Source organism: Harpia harpyja, chromosome 7 (genome assembly GCF_026419915.1).
Source record: "Harpia harpyja isolate bHarHar1 chromosome 7, bHarHar1 primary haplotype, whole genome shotgun sequence".
NCBI classification, from domain to species: Eukaryota; Metazoa; Chordata; class Aves; order Accipitriformes; family Accipitridae; genus Harpia; species Harpia harpyja.
The window spans coordinates 37,928,227-37,954,121 of NC_068946.1; the positions used below are offsets into that span (position 1 = coordinate 37,928,227).

The 25,895-nt window shown below is 40.2% G+C and overlaps 1 protein-coding gene and 1 long non-coding RNA gene across 6 annotated transcripts in view; one reads left to right on the forward strand and one right to left on the reverse strand.

Annotated features, from left to right (window-relative positions):
- Nucleotides 1-280: 280 nt before the first annotated feature.
- On the reverse strand, nt 281-3,440 carry LOC128144451 (uncharacterized). 2 transcript variants are annotated; one of them, XR_008236085.1, is made up of 3 exons: nt 3,099-3,440; nt 2,608-2,710; nt 281-2,070 (listed from the first exon to the last, which is right to left on the reverse strand). It is a non-coding gene; the product is annotated as an uncharacterized LOC128144451 (long non-coding RNA). The 2 variants fall into 2 exon arrangements; XR_008236084.1 differs by lacking the exon at nt 3,099-3,440 and having other exon boundaries at nt 2,608-2,869.
- Nucleotides 3,441-7,826: 4,386 nt separating this feature from the next.
- IFIH1 (interferon induced with helicase C domain 1) overlaps nt 7,827-25,895 on the forward strand; it is a 29,358-nt gene continuing 11,289 nt past the window's right edge. For 2 of the 4 annotated variants that reach the window (XM_052792278.1, XM_052792279.1), the window contains exons 1-6: nt 7,827-8,349; nt 10,163-10,319; nt 12,582-12,758; nt 18,569-18,649; nt 22,092-22,312; nt 23,179-23,389. In XM_052792278.1, coding sequence (XP_052648238.1) covers nt 7,900-8,349; nt 10,163-10,319; nt 12,582-12,758; nt 18,569-18,649; nt 22,092-22,312; nt 23,179-23,389 — 1,297 coding nt within the window. In that variant the 5' untranslated portion in view covers nt 7,827-7,899. The remainder of the gene's footprint in view (nt 8,350-10,162; nt 10,320-12,581; nt 12,759-18,568; nt 18,650-22,091; nt 22,313-23,178; nt 23,390-25,895) is intronic. The other 2 variants (XM_052792276.1, XM_052792277.1) reach the window with 2 other exon arrangements.

The window sequence follows — 25,895 nt, forward strand, 5'->3', positions numbered from 1 at the left end:
CACCACACCCACAGATCTCCTTGGGAAAAGCCTTAGGCGGGATTAAAAAAAAAATACGACAGTTGAAGGCCATTCCAGCTGTATTCAAATAGTATTATCTGACCTTGCCTCACAAAAAAACCACCATATTGCAACAAGCTGGAGCAGTAAGAAAGTTTTACCTAGAATATTTGGGGCTTTTAATGGAATCAACTGATCTAGTGTCTCCAAACCAGCAGAATTTTCAGAGTATGCCACCTGAGACAGTATGTCACTACTAATGAAAAAAACACATATAGCATTTAGGGTGTCTCATGTTTTATTTGTGTAAGCAAGCTACCCATTTATAAGACACAGCCTATTATGTATGACCATAAGCTTTTCCTTTTCACTAAGCTCTTGAACTTAACACAGAAATTTACTTGTCTGGAATTATACACGTACAGATAAAAAAAGCCATGCTTCTAAATATAGTAAAATGCAAAAAATATTTATTGCTGTGAATCATGCACTTAAAAATCTAAGTATTCATTCAAAGCGCGTTGTCTTGTCAAGCAGAAAGGTTAAAAACTATATAATAGCTTCCATTTACAGCAGTTCTTCCAAACATGAACTTCTGACAGGTTAGTGGTCCTCTCTTCCTCCAGCAGTTCAGCACCCAGAATACCATGGTTCACTGCAAGAACTAGAAGCAGCAGCAATAGGCAAGTCAGTGTTTGGAGATTTTGGAAGCGTGACAAGTACAATTACACTAACCATCAGTGAAATTCAAAAGGAATGGCCTACTTCCATCCTGACAGATGGAGGGAACCACAAGTTTAAGTATTAGAATTAACTTATCTACTAGATGAAAAGCATTCACAAAATTGTATGAAGAGATAGTCAAGGCTGCTTTTGGATTTTTAGCAACAAAACTGATTCCTTAATCTCATTTCATAGTATTAGTTAGAGCATGTCCAAAAATTATTCAGTCAGCTGAACAGTTCACATCTTGCTACCTACAGTCTACCAATAACTTCCCATAGCAATAAAGTAGTTACAGCACTAACAAGCAGGACTATTCACAATAATAATCTGCAGTAGAATAGAAGAGCAGTGAATATCAGCTAAAGAATTATGCTTTCAATATTAAGATGCAAATTGAATTGTATGTTAATACTAAGATAAATTATTTTTACGGATATTTTGATGATTTCATTACAGTTGCATGCATTAAGTTAAAAACATTAAGTTAAACACACCATCAGGAATGATGACCATACCTTTATCTTAATTTTCCTTTCCAGAAACTGTGAAAGTTTAATGGAAGCCCTGATTTCTAATGCTTATACTGCTAGTGGTCAGCTTAACATGAATGCAGCTACTCTGTAAAATTACAAAGTGCAAGACATGCAAATCAAATAAAGCAGTTACACAAATAATGCATCTCCACAATCAGTATTTACACCCCATTATAAACGCTCAAACAAAATTAGTATTAAAAGTTATCAGTTTAAGAGAATTTAAAATTCAATTTTCTCATAATCACCAACAGCTTCAAAGTGATGCCAAGATTCCACTGAAGTCCTAATATGTACAAGCATATCTCCTACATGAATAACTCTTCAAGTTTCTAACCTGAATGCTGAAAGGTCATTTTTAAAAAAGAATTAGAAGTTTGTAACTTGTATTATTTTTAATAATTAGTTTCAGCAATGACAGTGACCATGAATTCATTTTTTTTAATCCAATTTAAAAGAGAAACAGAAAACATTCAAGTAGCCTGACACTAAAAATACCCTCCCCCCCCTTTTTTTTTTTTCAGTCTGTCTACTACCGAACCAACCAATACATTAACTTACTACCTTGTAGTAGCCTCCTTAACATCATCGTTTAATTTTGAAGGGTGACAGAATTAGATCAGGCATTAAAGCCCAGTATTCTCAACTTTGCACCTCAGAAGGCAAGGCAGTGGTGGTAACCTCTCCTTAACATTGAGCTATGCCTGCCTGGCTGCCATAGCAAAACACTCAGTATCTTACAATAATAGGTTCTGCTGATTCCAGACTGCATTAGGTATCTCTGCAGTTTTTCGGCATCTGCTTCTCCATCCTGTAGAACAAATGCACACATTTGTCACCGTTGACAATTCACATTTAACTTGCAAAAAATATCAGTAATTATTAATGCATTAGGTTACCTGTACGATACCTAAAATGTTCTTATATTGTTAAATAGTCACCATAAGAGAAGAGCACCTGATCTAAACTGGAAGCAGTAAGCAGAATTCTCTGCTTAAAGCATATCAATGGCAGCGAGCAGGTAAACAGGTAATTAAACATCCACTAAATGTATTCAAAAACACTATGAAAGCTACAGCATTTTCTAATGTAGAATTTACATGTAAAGATAATCAGCAAGTTGATTAAAATTATGACACCTTTGTTTTCAATACTTGGTATCCAAATTGTTAGCATTTCCACTTTGAAATAATTAATAGATGCTTTTACCAATCAAATCTCCTCTTGTTATTCACCTAGTGCAGGGATGTGAAGCAGAAATAGAAGCGCTGAGGCCCAGAGCCTATGCAATTTAAAATATAAAGAGAAAAAAAGAAGCCACTCTAATCTAAAACAGAAGGTCGCTCACCTGTAACTGGAGATCTTCCAATACATTGCTTCTGCAGATCTATGTTCTTAAGAAGGTGCATGTCAGCACCACAGCAGCCAGAACCATCTCATAACCTGTGGGGCTGCGCACATGACCTCTGTGAATCCTTGCCACCTTCCATTGGTCTTTTTCCCCATATTGAACTACTGAATTCCCTGACTATTACTCCTTTTAACACGTGACATTGCAGTGGTCATATTACCATCTGTAAGTCATACGAATGTTAATGCAGACTCTTGGAATAAAAGATAGTGATAGGAATTGTTGTAACAACATTATAAAAATATCTGCAGTATGTAATACTTTTTAAAAAAACACCACGTAACTTTTCAAAGCCAGCACATCCCATACATATCTACAAAAAATAGGTTGAGTCTCACAACATTTACAAGCCTGCCCTCCACTCTAAAAATTGTGTGATCTCAAAGAACATAAACGTCAGATTTAGAACCTCATGCCAGAAGAAATACCTTGCAAAACACACATCAACCATTCTGGAGATTTCAGTTCCTTGGGACGCTAACCTGAGAGGTTATATGTCTGCATTATACTTTCCTAGCCAAGTTCCATATGCAGTACAGGACAAAGTTAAACAAAATCCTAGTCTCCAAAGTTTCACAACTGGCTTTTAAGATTGTGTTATCTGCATACAGAATTATAGCACTAACATGTATAATAAGGTACAGAGAACCTAAAGAAGAAACACTATTTCAAGATGGCAGTGAGAATCTGAATGTGAACTGCCAACGTATTTTGATTAATTTTATGTTATTAAACAGTAAAATGTCTATCAAGTCTGTAGTACTGTAAACTCTACTGTCGGGGGGGAAAAGGGGGGGAAAAGGGGGGGAAAAGGGGGGGAAAAGGGGGGGAAAAGGGGGGGAAAAGGGGGGGAAAAGGGGGGGAAAAGGGGGGGAAAAGGGGGGGAAAAGGGGGGAGACCAGTATCTTCACCTTGATAGCCTGAAATACTTCAGTTTTACAATGAAAACATACTTTATGCATGATTAAGAAATACCTGTTGCAACATTTCAAAAAATAAATCAATTTCAGACTCAGTCCTACAACTGGATTTATTGTTAAATGACCTCCATTTAAAGGAGTTTTGACAACTGAACATTAAGTTCTAATCATCTAATTTTCCCTGCATTTGCTATTGGCTCAGTCTCTCCTTTTCAGTGTTAAACTGTTTATTCAGTCACTTATCTATGCCAGGATTTCAAAGTACTTTCTTTTTATGCAGATACCACAAGAGGTGGCCCGGGTTCCCTTCTTCAGGCTGAGCAGCTTACGTATTTTACTGCGCTGATATGTTGCCCTTACTTACAACAGCAAAGTAAAGCTTAATTTACCTATATTTAAACCCGGGATGTTTTATGTAAGCATTTAAGTGACTAAGAAAAATAAAATACAATCACACAGTTGAAGTTTACCAAATAAAATAACGCAAGGCTTGTCATTGCACACCATCACCTGTGAGGAACTTCTGAGTAACAGCAACTAACAAGAATGTGACAGAACACAAAACCCATGGCCTTGTAAAAATAAACATGACACTGAACTAGTTAGACCAGCAAGTCTTTGGGAAAACAGAAAGAGGCATGGTTTTTGTCCCAAGCTGCCTGTGTTACTCCTTAGCACAGCTGCAAACGGCTCCTGCAGATCACGTATAAAAAAGTATCTTTGTTATATTGCAGAAGCAGTCTCAGATCTGTAGTCCTGAAAGAAGCAAAGCCCAACAAGCCATCACTGCCACTAGTATCATCTGTGCCAGTTTTGTAACAAGAATAATTTTCAGCTATAGCACTACAAGGCAATTTCAAAGGAACAGAAGAGATTTTAGGATCCCCAAATACACAGTATCGATATTTAATTTTAACTAGCGACAAAGGAGAAGCACACAAAGGTCCAGTTTGCTTAAGCAATATGGAAGCTACTGAACACTAGTGTCACCACGCTAAACAACAAGCCTCTGTAGTGACTGTATTTATACTGAGTAGCTAGACAATTTAGAAAAATATTTTCATCTCTTATGCAGCAACCAAAGTACTCGAGCAGGCTTCCTTTTGCTCAAGGACATGTAACGCAAAGAGCATCCAATTCTTACACATTTCTCCTTCTGCTGTAGCTGTTGTAAGCGCTTTCACATTTCCTAACAACTACTGCTACCGTTTCCGGCTGTGCTATCAGCCCGTCCTGGAACGTTATTTTTACAAAATGCAGCGTAGTTTCCACGACGGCTGCAGCCCCACCGCCGGGCACAAGAAACGCCAAATGCGACCCAAGTTTCTTTCCGTAAGGGCAACGACCGCCCCAAAGCTGTATTCCAGGACCCGGGCAGTAAGCAGGCAGTGATCCCGGTCCCCCCGGGGCCCCCCACTCTGCCTGTGCCGGGATTATTCGTTACACGGCACCTGCCCCACCACAAACGGCACGGGCCGTCCGGCCGCCTCCCCTCAGGCACCCCCGCCTCGACCGCTCCGGCGGGTGAGCAGCCCGGTTCTGCAGCCAGCGCCGCGAGGAAACCCTTGCCGCCTCCGCCCTCCACCGCAGCCCAGCCGGCCCGTGGACGCGGCAGAGAAGGGCGGCCGGAGCGCTCCCCGCCACCCGCCCTGAGCGGGCGCGAAGGCCCGGCCGGCCGGCCCCCGCCCCTCCCCGGAACCGCACGGCGGCGGCCGCCCCGCCGAGCCCGAAGGCGGGCGGCTGCGGGGGGACGCGCAGGAGGCCCCTGCTATTGGCCAGCCGAAACCCCGCCCACCGGCTAGGCCCGCCGGCCCACAGCGGTCGTTGAGGGCGGGAGGGGGAGAGGGCGCGTGCGCGGTGCCGGCCGGGCGTTTCCGGCGCTCTGCCTGAGGCGCGTCCGTTGCTTCCGGCCCCTGGAGCGGCGGGCGGCTTCCTTCTGGCAGCAGTAGCCCCTAAATGTAGCTCCGGGAGGCGTTGAAGCGCCTGGGTTACCTCTGCCTGCGCTTTGGCCTTTGCGTCTGAGCCCGCTCCCCAGCTGCCCGCGGGGACTTTGACCGTGCGGGGAGGGGAGGCGGTACGTCTGTGGCGGAGCTGGGAGCTGGCACCGCGCAGGTTCTCTGCCTAGCCCCCCCGGGGGCGGGGGGGAGGCCCTGTGCCCCTCCCCTGCCCCGGCTTATCAGCCCTGTGACTAACTTCAGTCACACCTGAAAGGGACAAAGGCCTCGAAAATCACTGAGTTTATGAGGAGCATAAGCATCCAGCTAGAGGAGAGCAAGAGTCACGATATTTGTATCATCAATGGACAGAGTAGGAGCACAGCCATCATTTGTGCAACCTAGCAGTAGCTGGAATAACCAAGTAGCATTGATTTCCCCCCCCCCCCCCCCGGAAGTCACAAGTGTCCTTTTAATGTCTGCAAACTCTTAGAACCTGTAAAGGATCGTTGTGGTATAAATAGACTGGGCCTGATTTACCACTGCTACATACACAACTTGGGAAACCCAGCAAACGCAGAAACAAGGTATCTACACACGCTGCACTGGAGTAACTCCTGCAGGGTCCTGAGGCCTTACAAGGAAGACTGATGTGTCATCCAAATAAGGTGCTGAAGACAGAAGAAAAAGTAGTGTGGAGGGGAAAGCAGTGAGACTCTCTTCAGAAATCTTTCAAAGGAAACTTGCATAAAGCAGTAATAAAAAAGTAATGACAAAATAAGAGTGAAACCTGAGATAAGCAGAGAGGACAACAGTGAAATGAAAGTAAAACCAATTAAGTTCTACAAAAGAAGCCTCCAACTGAAGGAGGCTCCACTGAGAGAAGAATGATGTAGCACATCTCAGCATGACAAGCAGCTGAGGGCACAATTTGAATTACAGGAAATTTTAGGCTAGGAAAGGACTTCTGGAGATATCTGGCTTCCTTTTAAAAGCAAGGCCTTAAATCAAGGGCCCTGTCGAGCCAAGTCTTGAATATTTCTGTTGAGGAAACTCCCACTACTTCTCTGGGAAATACATTCCAGTGTGTGATTGTTTTTACAATGGAAAATATTTTTTCTTGCATCTGGGCAGAACTTCCCCTGAAGAAATGTGTTCCAATTGCCCCTTGTCCTGTGCACCCCTGTGAAGAGAGATCCAACTTTGAGGAGTTGGAAAACTGTGGTTGGATCTCCCCTGAGCCTTCTTTTTCTGGGCTGAATAAACCCAGTTCCTTCAAATACATGCCAAGCTCTCCAATCCTGTAAGCATCGTGCTGGCCCTCCACTGGACCCTCTCTAATTTTTCTGTCTCTCCATTGACCTGTCCAGGACCAAAACTGAACACAATAATTCAGGTGCTCTCTATTTATCATTTTGCTACAAAACATTTAATTGAGTCAAGGATCTTTTGCCTTACCCCAGAATCACACTGAGGTTCCCTAAAAGCCCACAATGGAAACCAAGCCTGCTTCTGAAGCTCAGTGACATCTACCATATGGGTGAAACCACATCTCGGGGAGAGACTGTTCCAACATCCCAGACTATCCAACAAAGTCCTCTAGGAAGTTTATCGCATGCATCACAGCCTCCTGCTCTGTATGCAAGGTGCAATTCTTCACACTAAAAAAAAAAAGCAAAAAAACAATCTCTTAGAACATACCCAAAGTAAACCATTACAATATACAGGTCAGCTTTACTTCCCAGATGGTCTTTTGTGGGTCCGTGTTCTGCAAAAAAGGCTTATCCTGCTATTGACTGCGGACCACTCCGATCACCTGGGGTCATCACCGCTGAAGTGCCTCGCATCTCTCTCGCTGTGGGCCTGGAAAGCCACCAGCACAGAAAACCCTGACACACTAGTGACCGGCCGGAGAAACTCACGAGCTGGAAGGTGAAGGATACACTTCAGTTTGTGTTTGTTTTTTTAAACTCATGGTTCCTGTTAAAGGTTTCCTTTCAAATATTCAGGAGTAACACCGAGTCGTGTGCCCTTCCCGCCGGGTGCCGGGCGCGGCCCCCTCCGCCCCGCTGCCGCCGCGTCCCGGCAGGCCCGTGCCGGCACACACCGAACTCGCAAACGAAACCGAAACCGGCGCCGGGGCCGGGATAAAGCGGGGCGGGGCCGACCCAGCGGCAGCCTCAGGAGGCGCGGAGCGGGACGCGGGACGAGCGACGAGCTCCTCGCTGACGCAGAGCCGGACCCCTGCCTCCGGCGACCTCGGCCGCCCCTGCCGGCACACCCCACACCCCCCCCCCCAGCCCTCCCCGTGCCCACCGCCGTCCTCCAGCGGGCAGCAGAGGCGTTCCGGAGTCGCGGGCGCCGCCAGCGCGGCGATGGCAGCGGAGTCCCGAGACGAGCGCTTCCTCTACATGATCTCCTGCTTCAGGCCGCGGCTGAAGCAGGTCATCCGCGTACAGCCGGTGCTGGACCGGCTTCCCTCGCTGAGCGCGGAGGAGAGGGAGAAGGTGCGGGCGGCCGCCCTGCAGCGGGGCGAGGTGGAGGGGGCGGAGGAGCTGCTGCGGGCCGTGGAGCGGGGGCCCCGCGGGTGCGGCTGGTTCCACGAGTTCCTGCAGGCGCTGGAGCACGGCGGCTGCAGCCTGGCCGCCTGCTACGTGAACCCCAGCCTCAGCCAGCTGCCCTCGCCGGCCGAGGAGGCCGACCACGACCTCTGCGTGCACTTGGTGCAGCTGCTCCACAGCACGCTGGTGGATAAAATGCAGACCATGCAGGTGGCCGAGAAGTGCTTGCAGATGGGCATCTTCCAGGACGAGGACCTGGATCGGGTAAGTGGCCCATCTGCCAGGCCAGGCGCCAGGCAGCGCCACAGACACTGGCCACCCCCAAGAGCTGTGGGGTACATGGGAAGCCACAACTAGAAATGGCCTTGTAAGTGCAAAAATGAAAGGGGACTACCCAAACTTGGGGGAGAAGAGAAATGATGCTCCAAGTAAGCCGACGAAGACTGTTGGCAATGGGCCAGCAGGTGGGATGTCAGCTAAGAACCAGGGAAAGAAAAACGCCATGAACAGAGGGTTAGACTAAGCCAGCGTCTAAGTGGAAAGAGTATGGCTGGCTTTACTGTTACTTACCATTTTGCCACAGACCTTAGGCTCAGAAGATCACTAAGTGTCTTCTGGCCCCTGAACCATACCCCGAAGTAGTGATGGCCTGTAAAGTCCTAGAGAATACTTGAGTTAAAATAACGCAAGACCTTCCCCCCCCTTTTTTGCCATAGGTTCACTAAGGAGTATCATACTAGACAGTGAAGCTGAGCAGAAATACCAGTTTGACAAGAAAGAGCAAGTGTTAACCTTTGATGAAAACATTTGCCAGTGTTTACTCCATTTGGCTAAGAATGACTTGCCTGGACTAGTGTGAAACTTACTTGGAACCCCCGAAAATGCATACCCTGAAACAGTGTTAGAAGAAGAAATTAAAATAATACTTGCCATAGCAATAAGGGAAAGACTGGCAAACTGAGGGTGGAACTACATCATATTTGCACCCTGAGCTTTTCCATCCACTTTCTAGGTAGTTTAATGCTCCATCTCAGTTAAATAACAATTTTATATGTAATTTCGTTTGGTGACTGTCAGGTAGCAGTAAGGGCCAGCTGCACCCTAGGGGATGGGGAGCTGAGCATAGTTAACACAGCAGGCAGAGGCAGGGGCCTTTTAGGAGGTTATGGCTCCATTTCCTGATAATGGGTCCACATGTTCCCCTGGGTCATCTTTTTGCTGCTGGTATTTCCCTTAAGCCCTTCATTACCCATCACAATCCTGCTAGTTTCAACTCCAACAGCACTTAGGCTCTCTTAATGTACTTCTATATTCCTTTTTGTTTACCTCTTCCTACCCTCACTTCCCATGCACTTCCTTTTAGTGTTCAATCTCGGTCAGGAGTTCCCGCTGCTATGCCTGACCATTTTCTTGCGTATCAGGATGGGTGATTGCTGAGCCTCGAGAAAATTGCCCTTGAGGACTGAACACCTGTCTCAGGCTGCTTTGCTTTTGGGATGGTCATCTTGTTCCTCATGTGATCACATGTCAAGTTCTGCTAATGAAAGCCTTGGGATACTTTTCTGTAGCTTCTTTGAGGGCAATAGCCACTTTCCAGAGGCTTAGCTGTTGTATCTTTAAGTGGGAATTGAGATGATGAAGCCAGAGTTTAGGAAGGGAAATGTTCCGTGTTACAGATTAAGTCTGAGCTCTGGTAAGCTGTATGACATCACTTCTCCTTAATCAAGGTTGGCTACTCCCTAAACCAGTGTGAACACCAATTATTATTCCACAATAATAATAATAATTATTAGATAGTGATTATTATTATAACCATTGTCCAGTACTACCAGTCTCTCCAGTTAAATTTCCGGTCTCGTAAGTTTTATACATCCTGCCTGAAACCATATGGGATAAACATGAGGTTGGACAAAACTGCAGTGAGTCTCTTCTGATGAGTGGTGGGCCCACTTTATATCTTTAAGTATGTTTTAATGATGACAGGGAAATGCTCTTCTACCTACACTATTCTTACTAACTTCCCTGAACCATTTCCAAAGTCAGTCTCAGGATTGGGTTTGTTTTCTATTTTCACCAGATCCACACTGTTACTGACAATCGTGGGAACAGAGATGGTGCAAGGGAGCTACTGAGCAGAATAGTGCATAAGAAAGATTGGTTCTCTCCTTTTTTGATTGCTCTGCGTGAAACCCAACATGGAGGCCTTGCAGATGATTTAAGCGGAAATACAGGAGGTAATCATCTTATTTCACTAGTACTAATGTGTGGGGTTTTAATATATCTTTTTTTTGTACTGTTACTTAAGAACCAATGCAGGGTTCTCACCGTATTGATTTTGCTGTGACACTGAGACTAATGCTTTCACTTATCTGGGAATTTCAAAATCAAGTTATTTAACAGCTTATTCAATAGATTCTTAAACACTAACAATCCTTATTAAGCAATATCAGAATTACAATAATATGTATGTAGTTGTAATTAAACTGAATCCTTACCTTTTATAACCCATTGGTTTTCAATGTGATGTTTTTATAATAATTCATAAAAAATATTCTGAAGATTAATTTGAACAAACAAAACAAACTTTTCCTGGATTTCTCCTTCAACACAAGGATTAGTGTTTCCTTTATAGAATGGTTTACAAATATATGTGGCATTTTAAAGTACACTGCAGTTGAGGATAAGACAGTCATAAGTCTCAAGACATTGTATAAAATTTACTATAAGTAGCAGAATAAACTAGTAAAGAGATTATTTACGAAAATGAAACTAAAAGAACTATAGGTTTTCGGCTACTACTTTTTATTCCTATACAATGATTATGATATTGTAAAATTATCCCAGTGCTCCCCTGGATTCTAAAATATGAAAAAGGAAGCAGCCCCCAAATACTCTGTCCCTCATTTTTTACTGGGCTCCACATATGTTTTGTAAGATTTTTAAGACTAAATTTTTTTAACAGATTTCCCATTTAGCAGCTTCAGCCTTCTCGCTTGAGGAGCTCACCAGAACTATATCTCTGTACTTTTAGTTGCTGCATATGGGACAATGCATTAAGATTGGGATAAAAGGCGCATGAAGGTGTCTCTTCCAGTTGAGGACAGGAATCAACCTGTCTTCTGCCAGACACAGATAAGCAGCTGCCATATTTGAGTGTGCAGTTCAAAGGTCTTTGAGTGTTCCAGTCTGCAGGGCAAGGCCAACCAAGTTAGAGCCTCAGAAGATAGTTCTGAATGAAGGTCAGATGCTGGGAATAGCTGGGGTCAGCTACTGTAATCCTAATTTTCATTTGTGTTGCAGCTTTGTCAGGCTTAAATTCTTGTCTTCGTTACTTTACTGTCAGTAAGGTAAACAAAGTAATAAATATTTAGCAAATATGCAAATTATTGATTTTTTTTCATATTTTTATTTTCAGTTCTTTTCAAACTTTGCGTTTCTGAATTTTCAGTATAGTGGAGACCATATAGGGTAAAACTTAAGTTTAATTCAGTTGTTTGATGCAATACTGAATGAATGCATTTATTCCACAGTTTCTCAGTAATCTTGAGCAATGCAGGCCCTAAAAGAAACTGTACGGATTAATACGTAAAGCGTAAATTGTGTTGCTCTTACCAGAGGATAAGAAATTTTCCATGTACGCAGTCCTGTACGTGTGTAGATATATAAAGTGTACAATTGCTGTAGCATCCACTGATAAAAGGTCATAGACAGGAAACACTAAGAACAGGTTCATTGGGTACCTTGGAAGGAGAAGAGTGGTGCTACATTTTATTACTCCAGGTTGATCCTCAGTGATTTGTTACAGTAAAATACATTGTTATTAGCAGACACCTACACACAGACATTGAGAACTTTATAAAAAATAAATCTTGAAGTAAATTAAATCTATTAATTTCTTTAAATTTAATTTCTAATTGCGGAGTAATTGAGTTCCAAATCTGGAAAACCCTGGAATGCGGTCTTACGTGGTTTTTTGTGAAAAATGTTTATAATTTATTGAACAGCATTTTTTGCCTTTGGAGCATGTCTAGTTCTGCATGAGTCTAATAAAAATAAAAGAACAGAGAAGTCAAAGGGAAGTGATTTCCATATTTGAAATAAGACAAAGAAGTGGAAGGAGAGAAAACGTTCTGTGAAAGGTCTCTCAGGTTTTCTGTTTTATGGGCAAGTTTTGTAGTCCTGCTGTAAGGTACATCCATTTATGAGCTTACAGGACCAATGAAATTGAGAAGGTAGGAAACGTGGCCTAGTCCACAAATTCAATATTCAGATCTTTATAGTGACTGCAAATATTTGAGATTTATGACCAACAACTTTCTTAATAAATATTTATAAAAACATCAAAATTGCAAGCTATAATGTTTAAGTCAAGACCAAGACCATTTGTTATGCCATTATGAGCATGATGAATGCAGGTTAGTTCTATGTTTTCTGTGCTCCACACTAAAAGGAATGAAATGTTTTATAGTGCCTTGGAATTTCTATTTATTTTCTAGGAACAGAGAATAGACAAAATGGGATGAAGAACAGTACAAACGAAGAAACAGAAGTTACAAGCCAACCAGGATATGCCGTAGTGGAGGATTTGAAACAGCAAGAAAACATGAATGAAAGTTTCAGCAGTGAGAACAGTGTATTGGAAGCATGTATTGGAAAGAATTCTGTAGTTTCAGGTATGTCCACTAACTGGTATTTTGTGCTGGTACCAGTTAACTTTAGTAACTGCAAGTAACTGAGGGAACGTTCTTGGTGCATTAGCTCCCATCTTGCTCAGAAATTCGGGAACATATGGTACTGTTGAGGTGAAGGGAATGCATGGAAAAAGTAATTCTTAATTTTTCGGAAGCAGTAAATTCTATTTCTTCCTATGAGTTAAGAGCAGTAGCAATTTTAAGGGTCAGATCTACAAATTTGTTCAGTTCAAAGAGTTGCTCTAGGACAAGAATATGTTGTCATACTTGAACTAATTAATCTGAAAGGTAAGAGCTGGTTCAGAAACCAATTTGCTAGCGCAGTGCAGAATGGTTTCGGAGGTACATGGCCAAAAAACCTGTAGCACACTGTGCAGCCTTCATGTAGACATTTTCTGTATCCTGGGTGTAGTGATGGTGCTTTATCTACCATGGGCTGCTTGATTTTCTTATAATTGAGAAACATTAATGATCTTCCTTTCCTCTTAAATAGCACTTTAACAACTTTGTATTATTATTTTTTTAATTTACTGTGTGAAGAAATGAGTAATTTTCAAACATTTAATATTGTTAATTAAAAATATTAATGTTATTAAATGAATACTTTATTTCAGACCTGTTCATGGTAGGTTTATACTATGCAATGAAAACTTTACTTTTACAATTGACGACAACTCCCAGCGTTGACAAAGTTTAAATCAAGAGGAATGTTTCTGTACCACTATAACTGCAGCTGTATTAAGTACTTCTTTCTACAAGGCTGGTAATTCTATATTGAAAAACATTTTTAGTTTTGGCAAGTCCTTTAGCGATGTCCAACAAGTAAATTTTCTGTTTATTTTAAGAATTTATATTTACAGAGCATCCAACAACCTTTGTCACATCACATGCTCAGAAGTACATTTTTTAGTACAAATTTTTAGAAATTGTGGTGGCCTGTTCATATGGATCCACTTTTAAAAACATGCCTTGGGACCTGATTATGAGCAACAGCAGTTACCAGCAACAATTCCCAGACATAGCTGGGAATCAATGATTTAAACATATGCTGTATGATTAAGGAACCATTCATATGTGTTACAAGTTCAGATGGAGCTCAAACAATAGTTACAACTGAGATAAATCATGCCTGAAATTGTTTTAGTGGGCTTACTCAGCCAAAGGAGTAAGACAGCTAAGGCTGCTCTTTTTTTATCAAACATGAATAAATTAAAAAAAAAAAAATTGGCTCTGAAAACTGCAGCCTTTCAGTGTGCAACAGTAGTAGCCTATTTCTCATTTAGCATGATATTAACAGCATATCACAATGTTTTGTAGCAAGTAGTGAATTATTAACTACAGCAAAAATATCAACTTGGTTTTCCTGGATTAGAACGTAATTTGGCAGTATAAAGAAGAGGTGCCAAATATTTAATGATGATTCAGAATGGATCAGACTGAGTTATCCTCACTCTTAGAGTCCTTTCAAGGCAAGGCTGAGGCTCTTAATTGTAGCCTTGAGGCTACGACCGAGGGTGGGTTTTCATTGCTGTTAGCCTGATCTTCTACCTGACTCTTGTCAGGTTGAGGGTTACAGGTGACTAGATCTATTCACTATTAACTGGCCTGCCGTAAGCTAATTCTGGCCTGAAAACTATGATCTTTTCAGGACTGAACAGTACTGAAATTAATAGACAGGGGGTATTAGCAGTTTGTGCAGTTGGGTGGATCTGTTCAGTGAAATGGTGCTAAGGGTGTACCTACTACATGAATTCTGGCAGTTTGGTTCAGATCGACTTCAGTCTGGTGTGAACTGTATGCCTGCAAGTTGCCGGAACACATCTCATTTGGTTTCAGCTGACAGGAGTTCTTCTGATCCAAACCAGCTCTGTGATATGAACCAAAGTATTATAAGTGAGCACAATTGACAGATTCACTGTAAACATGCACTTCTGAGTAGAGCTAAACCAGCAGTGTAGATGCAACATAGCAAGGGCTGCCAGCAGACAGTGCTGCATGAAGATGGCTGTAGAAGAACTGGCTCACATTCAGCCATCTTGAAGTGCAGTAAGCTTTGGTCTCTGTGCACTTGTACACACAGACTTAACCGAACTTGAGTCTTTTTCCATTTCCATCCTTTCTCATGATCTCATAAGACTGTTATTTTTAGACGAGGCAGCTGAAAATACAACTGGAGCCCAGACTCTACTTCCAAGTAGGCTGGGAACCCACCTAATTTGCAATTTGATGCTGTCAAGTATCAGTTTTGCAGTACACTCCCACCATTCCTTCATGTATTGAGGACAAATTTCAAGGAGAAAGAAGCTTTTTCAAGTCACTTGAAATTACTGCAATTTGCATTGTATCTAAAGCCTCCCTCCTTTGACCCTTTTATTGGAGTAGCTGAAACAGAGGGAGTCAGAAGGTATGAGGGCAGTAGGGTCATAAAGACAAAGTAGAAATAGATCATTTAGCCTAAGAGAAAACTGAAGAGAAATTGTGCATGCAAAAACACAGATAAGAAACTGCACACAGAAAAAACAACACAAAAGCCATAAGTTTGCAAGGTCAGAAGTGAAACACTTGGATTAAGGCTACAGTTACCTGTATAAACAACAATTTAAATAAATAGCAGCTCTGTTTTTCAAGGCCTGTTTCATAAAAAAAAAAAAAACTTGACTGGAACAAATAATTACACTGTAATTAACTGGAGATTTCAATAATATCTCACAAAATGGCCCTGAATGCTTTAGGTTAGAAAAACTGCCCATTAATTTGAAAGTAGGACCAATTTTAATAGCCTGTTTATATTTTGGTCTTTCATATATATTTTCCCATGTTTGAAACTTACTCTATGACACAACGTAGCACAGGACAGGAAAGAAAGACTTTTTAAACTAATATTGCATAGATCCATTTTTTTTTTTTTAATTGCATTCCATTGTCTTTATACTTACTAGTCAGTGCAAAGTGACTGAAAATCTTTCTGTGGAATATGCTGCATTACAATGTGCAAGTAGCACTGTAAGGAAAGACTAGTGAAAGTGGTGAAAACAGCTATTAGAATATCAACTCTTTTATCTTCATTGTTTTGGAAAGGCTTACTGTTTTTATTTTTAAATAATTCAAGAAAGTCGCCACGGTTGAAAAAGGAGAACATTATTCACCTTTGTCATGGTTTAATCCTCACCAGCAACTAAGCACCATGCAGCCGCTCACTCACTTCCCCCCCCACCCAGTGGGATGGGAGAGAGAATTGGGAAAAAAAAAAAGGTAAAACTCGTAGGTTGAGATAAGAACAGTTTAATAGAACACAAAGGAAGAAACTAATAATGGTAATAGTAGCAATAATAAAATAACAATAATAATAACAAAAGGATTGGAATATACAAAACAAGTGATGCACAATGCGATTGCTCACCACTCCCCGACCAATGCCCAGTTAGTTCCCGAGCAGCAATATCCCCCCAGCCCCACTCCCCCCAGTTTATATACTAGGCATGACATCACATGGTATGGAATATCCCCTTGGCCAGTTTGGGTCAGCTGTCCTGGCTGTGTCCCTTCCCAACTTCTTGTGCCCCTCCAGCCTTCTTGCTGGCTGGGCATGAGAAGCTGAAGAATCCTTAACTTATTATAAACACTACTTAGCAACAACTGAAAACATCAGTGTGTTATCAACATTCTTCTCATACTAAATCCAAAACATAACACTATACCAGCTACTAGAAGGAAAATTAACTCTATCCCAGCTGAAACCAGGACAACCTTTCATTTGGAAGATGAGTATTTTGCATTTCACTTCACCACTGACGTTTTCTGTTGAGAGATTAATTTGTAATACATGCTGCACATTGTAATTCAGATAGTTATGTACAGAACACTTTGCGAATGCATATTCTCTGCTGCATATACATCTTTCAGTAGGCCATTTTAGATGGGAGACCACATGGAATAGATACATAGAATTTTAATTTTGTCCTCTCTTTCCTATCGGCATGGATTCCTAGAAAGTGAAAGCAAGAGATAGCAGTGTCATCTTCATAGCTGGAATTTCCACTAATGCTACTTAATAGTTTGTCACAGGTCTTTGAACACAGATTATAACTGGTGAGGTTTTCTTCTTTTTTCAGGGCAATGTTGTCTTTTAATATGATATTAAATGCATGCTATTATATAATGATAGGGAAATTTTATATAAATTAGGCTTTTGCCATGAATATATTTTTTAAGTGCCCTTCTGTTGATTGCATTGATTTCTAGGAGACTAGGCTTTTAATTTAGGCACTTAAAGTCTTTAGTACCCTTGCCCATCGTAACACTTCCTACAGATGGTGTTGATTCATAGCTGGATCAGAATTTGAGGTCTGCATGGTAGAAATTATGAAGACTGTAGGACAGCAAGACAGATGTTTGCATCACTTTCCATGGTTATGTTAGAAAAACTAAAAATAAAGACTTAAATATCTGACTCCTAGTGGTAGCTAAAGTAGCTTCATTTCAGTTGTCTGTATTATACTCATTCTGTGAAATAGCAGAATAGTTCTGTCATTCATTCATCTTTCAAGGAGAGCAAAACTTGCATAAAGGGAAGTCAAAGCTTCATATTTTTACTGAATGCAGAGTAGATTTAATTTCCACCCCACTTACCAAGATTTTATAGTGTATATTTCAGGAGTACCATTCTAAGACACTGTAACTTCCATTCAGTTCTAAACTCTCATTCACAGCATCTATTTTGCTTTATGAATTATTTATTGGGGACAATATGGATATGGACCATAATGGGATATTCACTGGAAAAAACTACGAAAAACTTGACAGGACAAGTTCAGTAGCTAATTAAGCAAAACTTAGGTCAACGCTATTATTCTGACTGATTTCTTATGCACAGCATGAGCTTAGTTGCAGAGTGCCACAGGTAAGCTGACAGTGCAGGGTGAGGCTGGTTGCAGCAGATTTTTCCAGAAAAACTGTGTATCTGTTTAGATATTAAAAGCACTGAGTTTTGCAAAATCTAGCTATATAAATTACACTTGTGACTGTAAAAAGTCAGTGTAATACATTGATTGCCCAGCAGAGGGAGAGCTTAACATGAGAATATCTACAGTAAACTTGCCAGATTTCTGTGGCAGGGTCCAAGTCTTCTGTTGGGTGTAACGGGATTGTCGGTCTCTGCTTTTACTTGCAAACAGTTTGGAAGATTTAATAATTCCTCTCTGCTTTTATTTAGCTGGGAACTATGGTTTACTCTTTTCGTGTTACGTGAAGAAGCCCTTTTTAAAAAAAAAAATCACAGTTCTGGTTTTGATTTTCTTCTACTACAGATATAACTCACATGGCTTACAGGGAGTAAAAGAGAATGTCTTCAGTTTGCCAACAGCGCTGTGTATCCAGTAGACCAACGTGTTTTTCTTTCTTTTTTTTCGGCTCTTCACCCCTCTGAAAAGATACAGTAAAGTAGGACTAGAGGGGATCATGCAGGCAGTCATGTCTGGACCCTTGCTTTCAAGCAAACAGAGCATACATGCCTGACAACAATAAATCATGACCCACATTGCTTATCTCTGCTATGTTTTGGACTTTCATCTTCCACTCCATATTTTCTCCCTTAAGAAAATGAATTATATTGCTCACAGTTTTTTCTTTACCTAAGAAGAAGTTTAATAAAGGAAATTGTACCTCAGCCATCCCTGCCAGACATTTGTCTAGCCTATTTTAACAACTTAGGGAGAGAGAAAACAATATGCTTTTGCTATTTATATTCATATAGCAAATATACTATACTACACTTGTTTGTGTTTTTCATTTAGAGTCAGATGTCTCCATAGGAGATAGAAGTGTCAGTAACTTGAATGAAAACCTAGGACAGAGCTGCACAACCAGTGATTCAGGTGTGTTTCCCTTCTGTTATTTAGTAATTGCAAAATAAGCTCTGGAGGGTAAGCACTCTGTGAATGGTCTAGAACAAAAATCAATGGAAGGCTTTCACTGTGAACTCTAGTTCACAATATTTAGATGCCAGAATTCCTCTTACTTTGTTGGAAAACAGATGCCATTTTTATGGGTCTGTACTTAAGTCCCTGCCCCAAAAGAGTTGATTTACTGAGATCGTCTGAATAGGGCTCTAGACATCATCATCATACAAAATGGTCCGTGATGTGTGATGCAGAATGATAGAATCACATAGGCTGGAAGGGACTTCCTGAAGTCATCCAGTGCAGTCACCTGTACAGATATTCATAATGCTGCCACATATATGTCCTTCTTTTGCCCCCAGAGAGGAGCTAGATTGTGTCTGGCCCATGCATAGGGTGAGAGGGAATAGGACATGCTTTAGAGGCATCTAAGGGTGAGGAGAAGCATTTCCAGGGTACGTGCAGAACAGTAATGAAGATCCACTTTGGACTGAAGTAATTTAGTAGCCCTATTTGTAAAAGCAACACAATCAATGGAGGTTACTATCTGAAGACCTTTGCAAATCTCACATTTAAACATATGTGCAAGTTCAAAATATAGTTTTAAACTAAATATTGGACTGTGTTTACATAATACTTTGCCGACAGATATGAACTTTCTATGTATATATTCTGAGCCCAATTAAACACTGCTGTTGTAAAAGACATCCCATTTTTTTTCCTTCTTTTTTTTTAATCTTAGACCTCAGGCAGAACGAATTTCCAGCTGTCCACCATGGTGAACAGCCTGTGTTTACCTACACAGAATTCAAGAAGAACCAGTTACATTTTGGAATCTAGCCTTTATAAAGTTTGTGCTGGGACTGTGTCTTGTGCAAGGGCTAGAAACAATCTGGGTACCTTTCAGGCCAGCTCTGCCTAGCAAAGCTAGTATTGGATCAGTAAAGTCAATGTAAATGTTATATGTCATATGCCTGCAAAGTGTTTACTATAAACACTTTAAAATAGTTTCAAGCTTTTAAAATATTAAAATCCATGTATTTTGTAAGTACACAAAAAATTCAGGATAGCTCAGGTCTAAATTGCTACCCTATAGCTAGGATTTTAGTCTATGTATTGCTGACTCTGAAGAATATACTTTGCACTTCTGCATCAACTGAGGTGACTCATCAGTCACATTGTGTTTTTTTCCTCACTGTGTCACGTGAAATGTCTGGGCACAGAAACTTCTCTGCTGTGTGGACAGTCACATTATATCAGTTGGTGAGGCTGATATAGGCTGCTGGTATGTGGCAGCACATATAAATATATGGCCTGATCCTTTAAGATTCCTGAAAAATCTCCCATTAAGTAAATTGGGCATTAGCTATGTCCGGTAGTCCAGCAGAGAAAAATAAATCACTACAGTTATGTGAAGAATGCAGAATAGATGTTTTTTCCCAATGTTTACTTGTTATATGTTGTGTTTTCATGTGGGCTATAAAAACAACTAGTTACAATGTTTTAAAAAACATTCATGCTTTCTAATCATGCCTAGTAAACTCGGTGAAAGCAACTATGAGAAAAAAAGCTAAGGAAATACAGATGGCCTTTGTGATATTTTTGGATTTTATAATTTGAAATTTTGCAGTAAGGCTGTTGTATTAACAGAGATGTTTGGGTAGTGTCTTAATGCACTGACATGACTTGGATTTTAATGCAAAGAATCATGTGGATTTAGTCACAGTTTTCTGTGCAAGGATCATTTTACATTTAAGAAAAATGGTGGAATTAGGACAATAGAAGAATAATTAACACGTTTCTTTTAGCCCAGAGCAACGATTCATATGAGCCTTGTACGAAGGCAGACAACTTCCCTGAAGTTATACTGTGCATGATGAAAATTCTTTAATGGAATCATATCCTGTGAAAAGATTCCTGTATTAGCCTTTATCTAAACAGGGGCTGAGGAAGGTATGAGAGAGCCAAGTTAAATATTTTTTAGGCCTGGACAGTTAATTGAGGATGTTAAGGAACTGAAATTTAACCAAACAGATGGGTGATAAAGTGCTAGTTTCAGTATGATTGAACTATTGAATTTAGCCAACCAGAAAGCAAACAACGTTCTTCCTCAAAAGAGAGTAGTAGAAGTCAGATAAGTAACAGCAAGTACTCTCTGGTGTGAATTTCCCTGTGTTCCAGGTAGTACTGCACTCACACTAAAAGGCAAAACAAGCAAAAAACACTTAAGAATGGCATTTGGATGTTTCCATCAGCAGTATTTTATCAAGCTTCATTACTTTTTGTTAGTTTAATTTTATTTAATGGAATCAGGGATACTAGAAAAATACACTTATTTTGTATGTAATGTGTCAGTGATAATAAAATCCTCATGATTCTTCATTTAATGATATCATCAGGAAGTAAAACTACAGGGTTTTTTCCCTCATTTTTAGTCCAGTAGAATGAGTTTGTGCCTTTTCTTCACTGAGAACAGTTAATACTTGGAGGGTGATTTAAACATACCTGTAGGGAAAAAAAAAAAAAGCCCAAAATTCCACTGAAATAAATCCTTCTGATATTAATATATATAATTTCTGACTTCCTAAATATTTGTAAACTCAAGAGACTTGATTTGCTTTTCTTACTGCCTGAAATAATGCAACAGCATTTTTCCACTTTTAACTTTTGAATGTTGTTTGTTTCATGTGTGAGCCATAGATTTGAACTCTCTGCCATTGCATTTTATATGATAGATGGAAGGTTTTGGCCTTCAGGTGGCAAATGTGTATGGCTTTTTAGTGAACAGCTCAATTGCATTATGTATGAGTCAGTCTGAAAGCAGTGCAATCTACCATGAATAGGTGTGATACATTCTGCAGTTAGCTCTGTCTTGTATGGGCAATTGCATTTTCTTATCTATTTGATCTATATACTTTATAGCCCCCTTCATCATTTTTTAAGTGGTCCCTATCTCTTTTTCTTTCTATGGCTCCATCCTTTTTTTCATCCTTTGGGAAGTATTTAAAACGGTAGCTCACTTGCAACCAAATAAATTTGAGTACTGATGAAAGAGAACGTCACATAAGATTGGCTAGATTATAAATACTGCAGCTCTGAACACAACCTTTGCTGGTCCCAGTGCTACTGAACTGTATCATTTGAATTCATACATAGTAATAGTCATGTCAACATAGATGGGTGAAGACATACAGTGGCTTATTCCACCTACCCTGGTTGGCGACTGGATGTAGGCAGTTGTGATCCAGAGCTGGACAGGTCCACAGAGCAGCATTACCTGTGCTAATATGCCCTGTTTCTATTTATTCAGAAGATGCTTCTGATAGTAAATTAATATTTTTCCCTTTGACATTTGTTCAATATTCTGATAAATATTCTGTGCCTCCTGTTTGATACTTACATTTCTTTGTACCCTTAGATGAAGATGAAATGGAGAGCAGAGCTTCACCTGAGCCAGATCTGATCCTGAGAGATTACCAGATGGAAGTTGCAAAGCCAGCACTGAATGGGGAGAATATTATAATATGTCTCCCTACAGGCAGTGGTAAAACCAGAGTGGCTGTTTACATTACCAAAGATCATTTGGATAAGAAGAAAAGAGCATCAGAGCCCGGAAAAGTTATAGTACTTGTTAATAAGGTACGTTGGTCCATTTTTTTAAAAAACAGTATTTTTCAAACCTCATGCACTGTTGATACAGAACTTGTAAAATGAATATAAACACATTTCTTAGCTTCTCCAGATGTAGCTATGTTTAAAGGCATACAGCTCTAGACTGTCATCTCCATTGCACCATCATCATGGTGCAAGCATGAATGATTTTAGTTTACCCCAGTGCAAGTGCAAATTTAGATGTCCCCTAATAACCACATTATTGGAAAAAATTAATTTCATGTTAAAGGGAATAGAACTAAAATCATATTTTAAAAAACAAAAATATTTTTCACATTCTATGTTTGGATTTGGTAATGAAGGCCACCTAATGAGTCTCACAGTAGTTAGGGAATATTCTGTCAGATTTTCTGATAATTGCTGTAATTTTTACACTTAATTCTAGCACATATAATATAAAGTAATCTTGTATTGTAATATTAAAATATAGAAATACATTTAAGAATTTTATTAAAATAATAAAAGATATCCATATCCTCCTATAAGAATAAAATTGACACCATGTTTTAAGCTCAGTTAAAGAGCCAGAGCATGCATGGTTTGTTCATTCTTTCTAAGGCACAGTTAAGCCGAAGTTCTTCGGACAAAAAGGTTTCATAGGAGCCGTTGGAGGGGAGGGGTTGGTTTGGAAATTTTTAATGCTTGGTTTTGTTTTTTGCATTTGGTGGGGTTTTTTTAATCCTACCATGAAGTGAATAAGGGGATGTTTGCTTTTTTAAAGGATTATATTTTGCGCAAAGTGTATGTTCACCTAACAACATTCCTGGCAAACAGGCATGTATTTTTAATCCTACGTATGCTCTGGTTTAAATTCTTTGGAAACTTTTATTCAGGTACCATTGGTAGAGCAGCATTTACGAAAGGAGTTTAATCCATTCCTGAAGCGTTGGTATCAGGTTATTGGTTTAAGTGGCGATTCTCAGCTGAAAATCTCATTTCCTGAAGTTGTCAGAAGAAATGATGTCATCATCAGTACAGCGCAGATCCTTGAGAATTCATTGTTAAATGCAGCCAAAGAAGATGAAGAAGGTGTCCAGTTATCAGGCAAGTTTTTAATTCTGAAATTTTTACAGAAGGGCTAAAAGTATGTCTCTATTCTGGAAAATTGCAGAGTAAAAATGTGCCACATTCAGTAGTTAATGTTTTTTCAGTTGGCTGGTTTTATAAATGCAAGCTGAGAGTTGGTTAGAGATCTTAGTTAATGAGCATCAGTTTTTTCAAGCCAAATTAGACTCTTACAGTTCATTTGTATTAAATATTTGTTGTGCTTGCTATTTTATCTAGCTCAAGCACAACTTTGTGCAAATGCAGCCGTATTGGTTCCACTTTCCAAGCTTGGTAGAGCATTGAGTTATATCACATAGAAGCCATAAACAGGGTGAGAAAAAAAATTATAACTCAGATATAGTTGGTAGTTTGAGAAATACAATGGAACACAAGATAAAAGCCAATCTGTTATAAAAGTTGTATTCTTTAAACTCTTACAGTTTTGCTAACGTACAGAGATACAGTTACTTATAACTATCTCTCTGGGCTTGGCAGATATAATGGTCTCGTACAACAGATGAAGGAAGTTGAAGAAAACAAAAGATACAAGATGAGATGAGGTATAATTGTTTGCCCAGAATACTAAAGTGGCAGATATCTATGGGAGATCAGAAAGGAAATGGAATTATCTGCCAGTGACGTACAAATAATGGAACAGCCCATGACATCAGCTCCAGGATTTGTGCTACAGTGACCCTCCTCAGTGAGATGTTAACTTCTCCCTCTATCTGCATGCAGTCAACTCTTGTTTAGATGGGGGAGGATGTAGCTGAGGGGAGAGCTACGATATTCAAAATAATGGATCTGAGATAAAAGAAGGACTTATCTGGCTGTTACAGAGACAGCAGAGAAACCTGAGGGGTCAGTCTGTGTCTATCAGTGCCTAGTGCTGACTGGAGTACTGCTTGATCCAAACTAACTCCTGCAGAGCCACTTGGGTACTTAAGAATTGCTCCCCCTCCTTCAGAATGCCTTTTTATTAACCTAGGCAGAGTACCAGAGATTTTCTGATACTTATTTCCTTTCTACTGCACCTAAGTTAATAAACTTTCCCAAACATTTGGGAATTCCCATTCATTTGGGAATGCCATATAGAGGCACCTGAACATTTCTACCGGAACTGCTGACCTCATTAGAACTGGACTGAGTCCCAACCAGCTTGTGTAATGAAGTGTTTTGTTGAATGGGTTTCACACCTTGCAAAGTTTCCTTCATAAGGAGCTGTATTTTTTTCCAGAACTGAGGTGGCCCTGCAAACAGGGACGTGTTTCCTTGCTATTACACCTGTGCTAGTAAGTTCAGCTGGACCAAAGCCAAACAAGCCTGAACAGAGCCAGCTCCATTTTTACAGCTATGCCTTGGTTAACTCACAGCCTATATGAACCATCCTAATTAGTTATAAGTTTTTTATTCCTAATTTCTGTTCATACATTTTTCATCTGTTTCCACGGGGGTCTGCGTACATGTAACATAGAATTCCAGCCTCAGTGAAATGGAGGGGACTCTCTTAATTGTGTTTTACCAAATGTTTACCTTCTTTACAAAGGGCTGAAGTCACTGTGTGGACTTTCTAAAAGCTGTGTATCGCTTCCTTAGTAGAAGCATATCCCTTCTGGTGGGTTAGGTTCTTCCTGAGTAATGATAGGAATATGCATTACAGAGATGATGTTCAAAACCAAAGGGAGTAATTTCATGTTGGCAAAATAACTGAGAAACTGCCAGCACTGCTTCTGAAGCTTTGCAGTGCGTAGAAGTCTTAGAAATAAAGAGAAATGTAGGTTCGAAACCACATCAGTCCAAACTGTCTTCCTGAACCACTTGTGTGAAGACAATCAGATTTCCCCAGTGACATGGAGCACTGGTTTGCTTTCCTAGTGGTAGGCTTTGGTTTAGCCTTTAAATAAAATTTCCCTTGTTCAGTCTCCACCTTTCTTTAGGTTCTTCAAAGATGAAGTTACATGATACATTCTCTGGCAGAAAGGCCAGCTGAGAATGTTCTAGTTCTGTGTTAGTTTCCAGCTTCTGCTGTCAGTTCTTGCAAACTCATTTGTAGTGATGCAAAAATTTGAGCACGCTAATGTGTAAACAAGACCATGGAAATTGTCCAGGTTAAAAAAAAAAAGAAGGAAAAAAAGAGTTTCACCCTGATCATTTCAGTAATCTGCTTTACAGTCATTTCCACAAACATTTTTCCAATTGTAGGAAACAATGTCGAATTAGAGAGTTATTGGCCAGCTCCAGGAAGAGCTGGAGCTCCGTAAGCCAGTTTTGCTGTTAGAGAAACAGAGAAATGTTCATAAGTCTTTCAAATCACCACCTTGAAATATATGTCACTGGCTGCATATGCCAATAGATGTTTTCTATGTTTGTGAGAAATTTAGAACAAAAAATAATCTTAATTTTCCTTATTGTATAGTACTTTACTTGTTGCATGTAAATATGATCTGACTAAAAAGCACATAATACCTGTCTGAATCTTCATCACTTTCCTCCGCTACAAAAG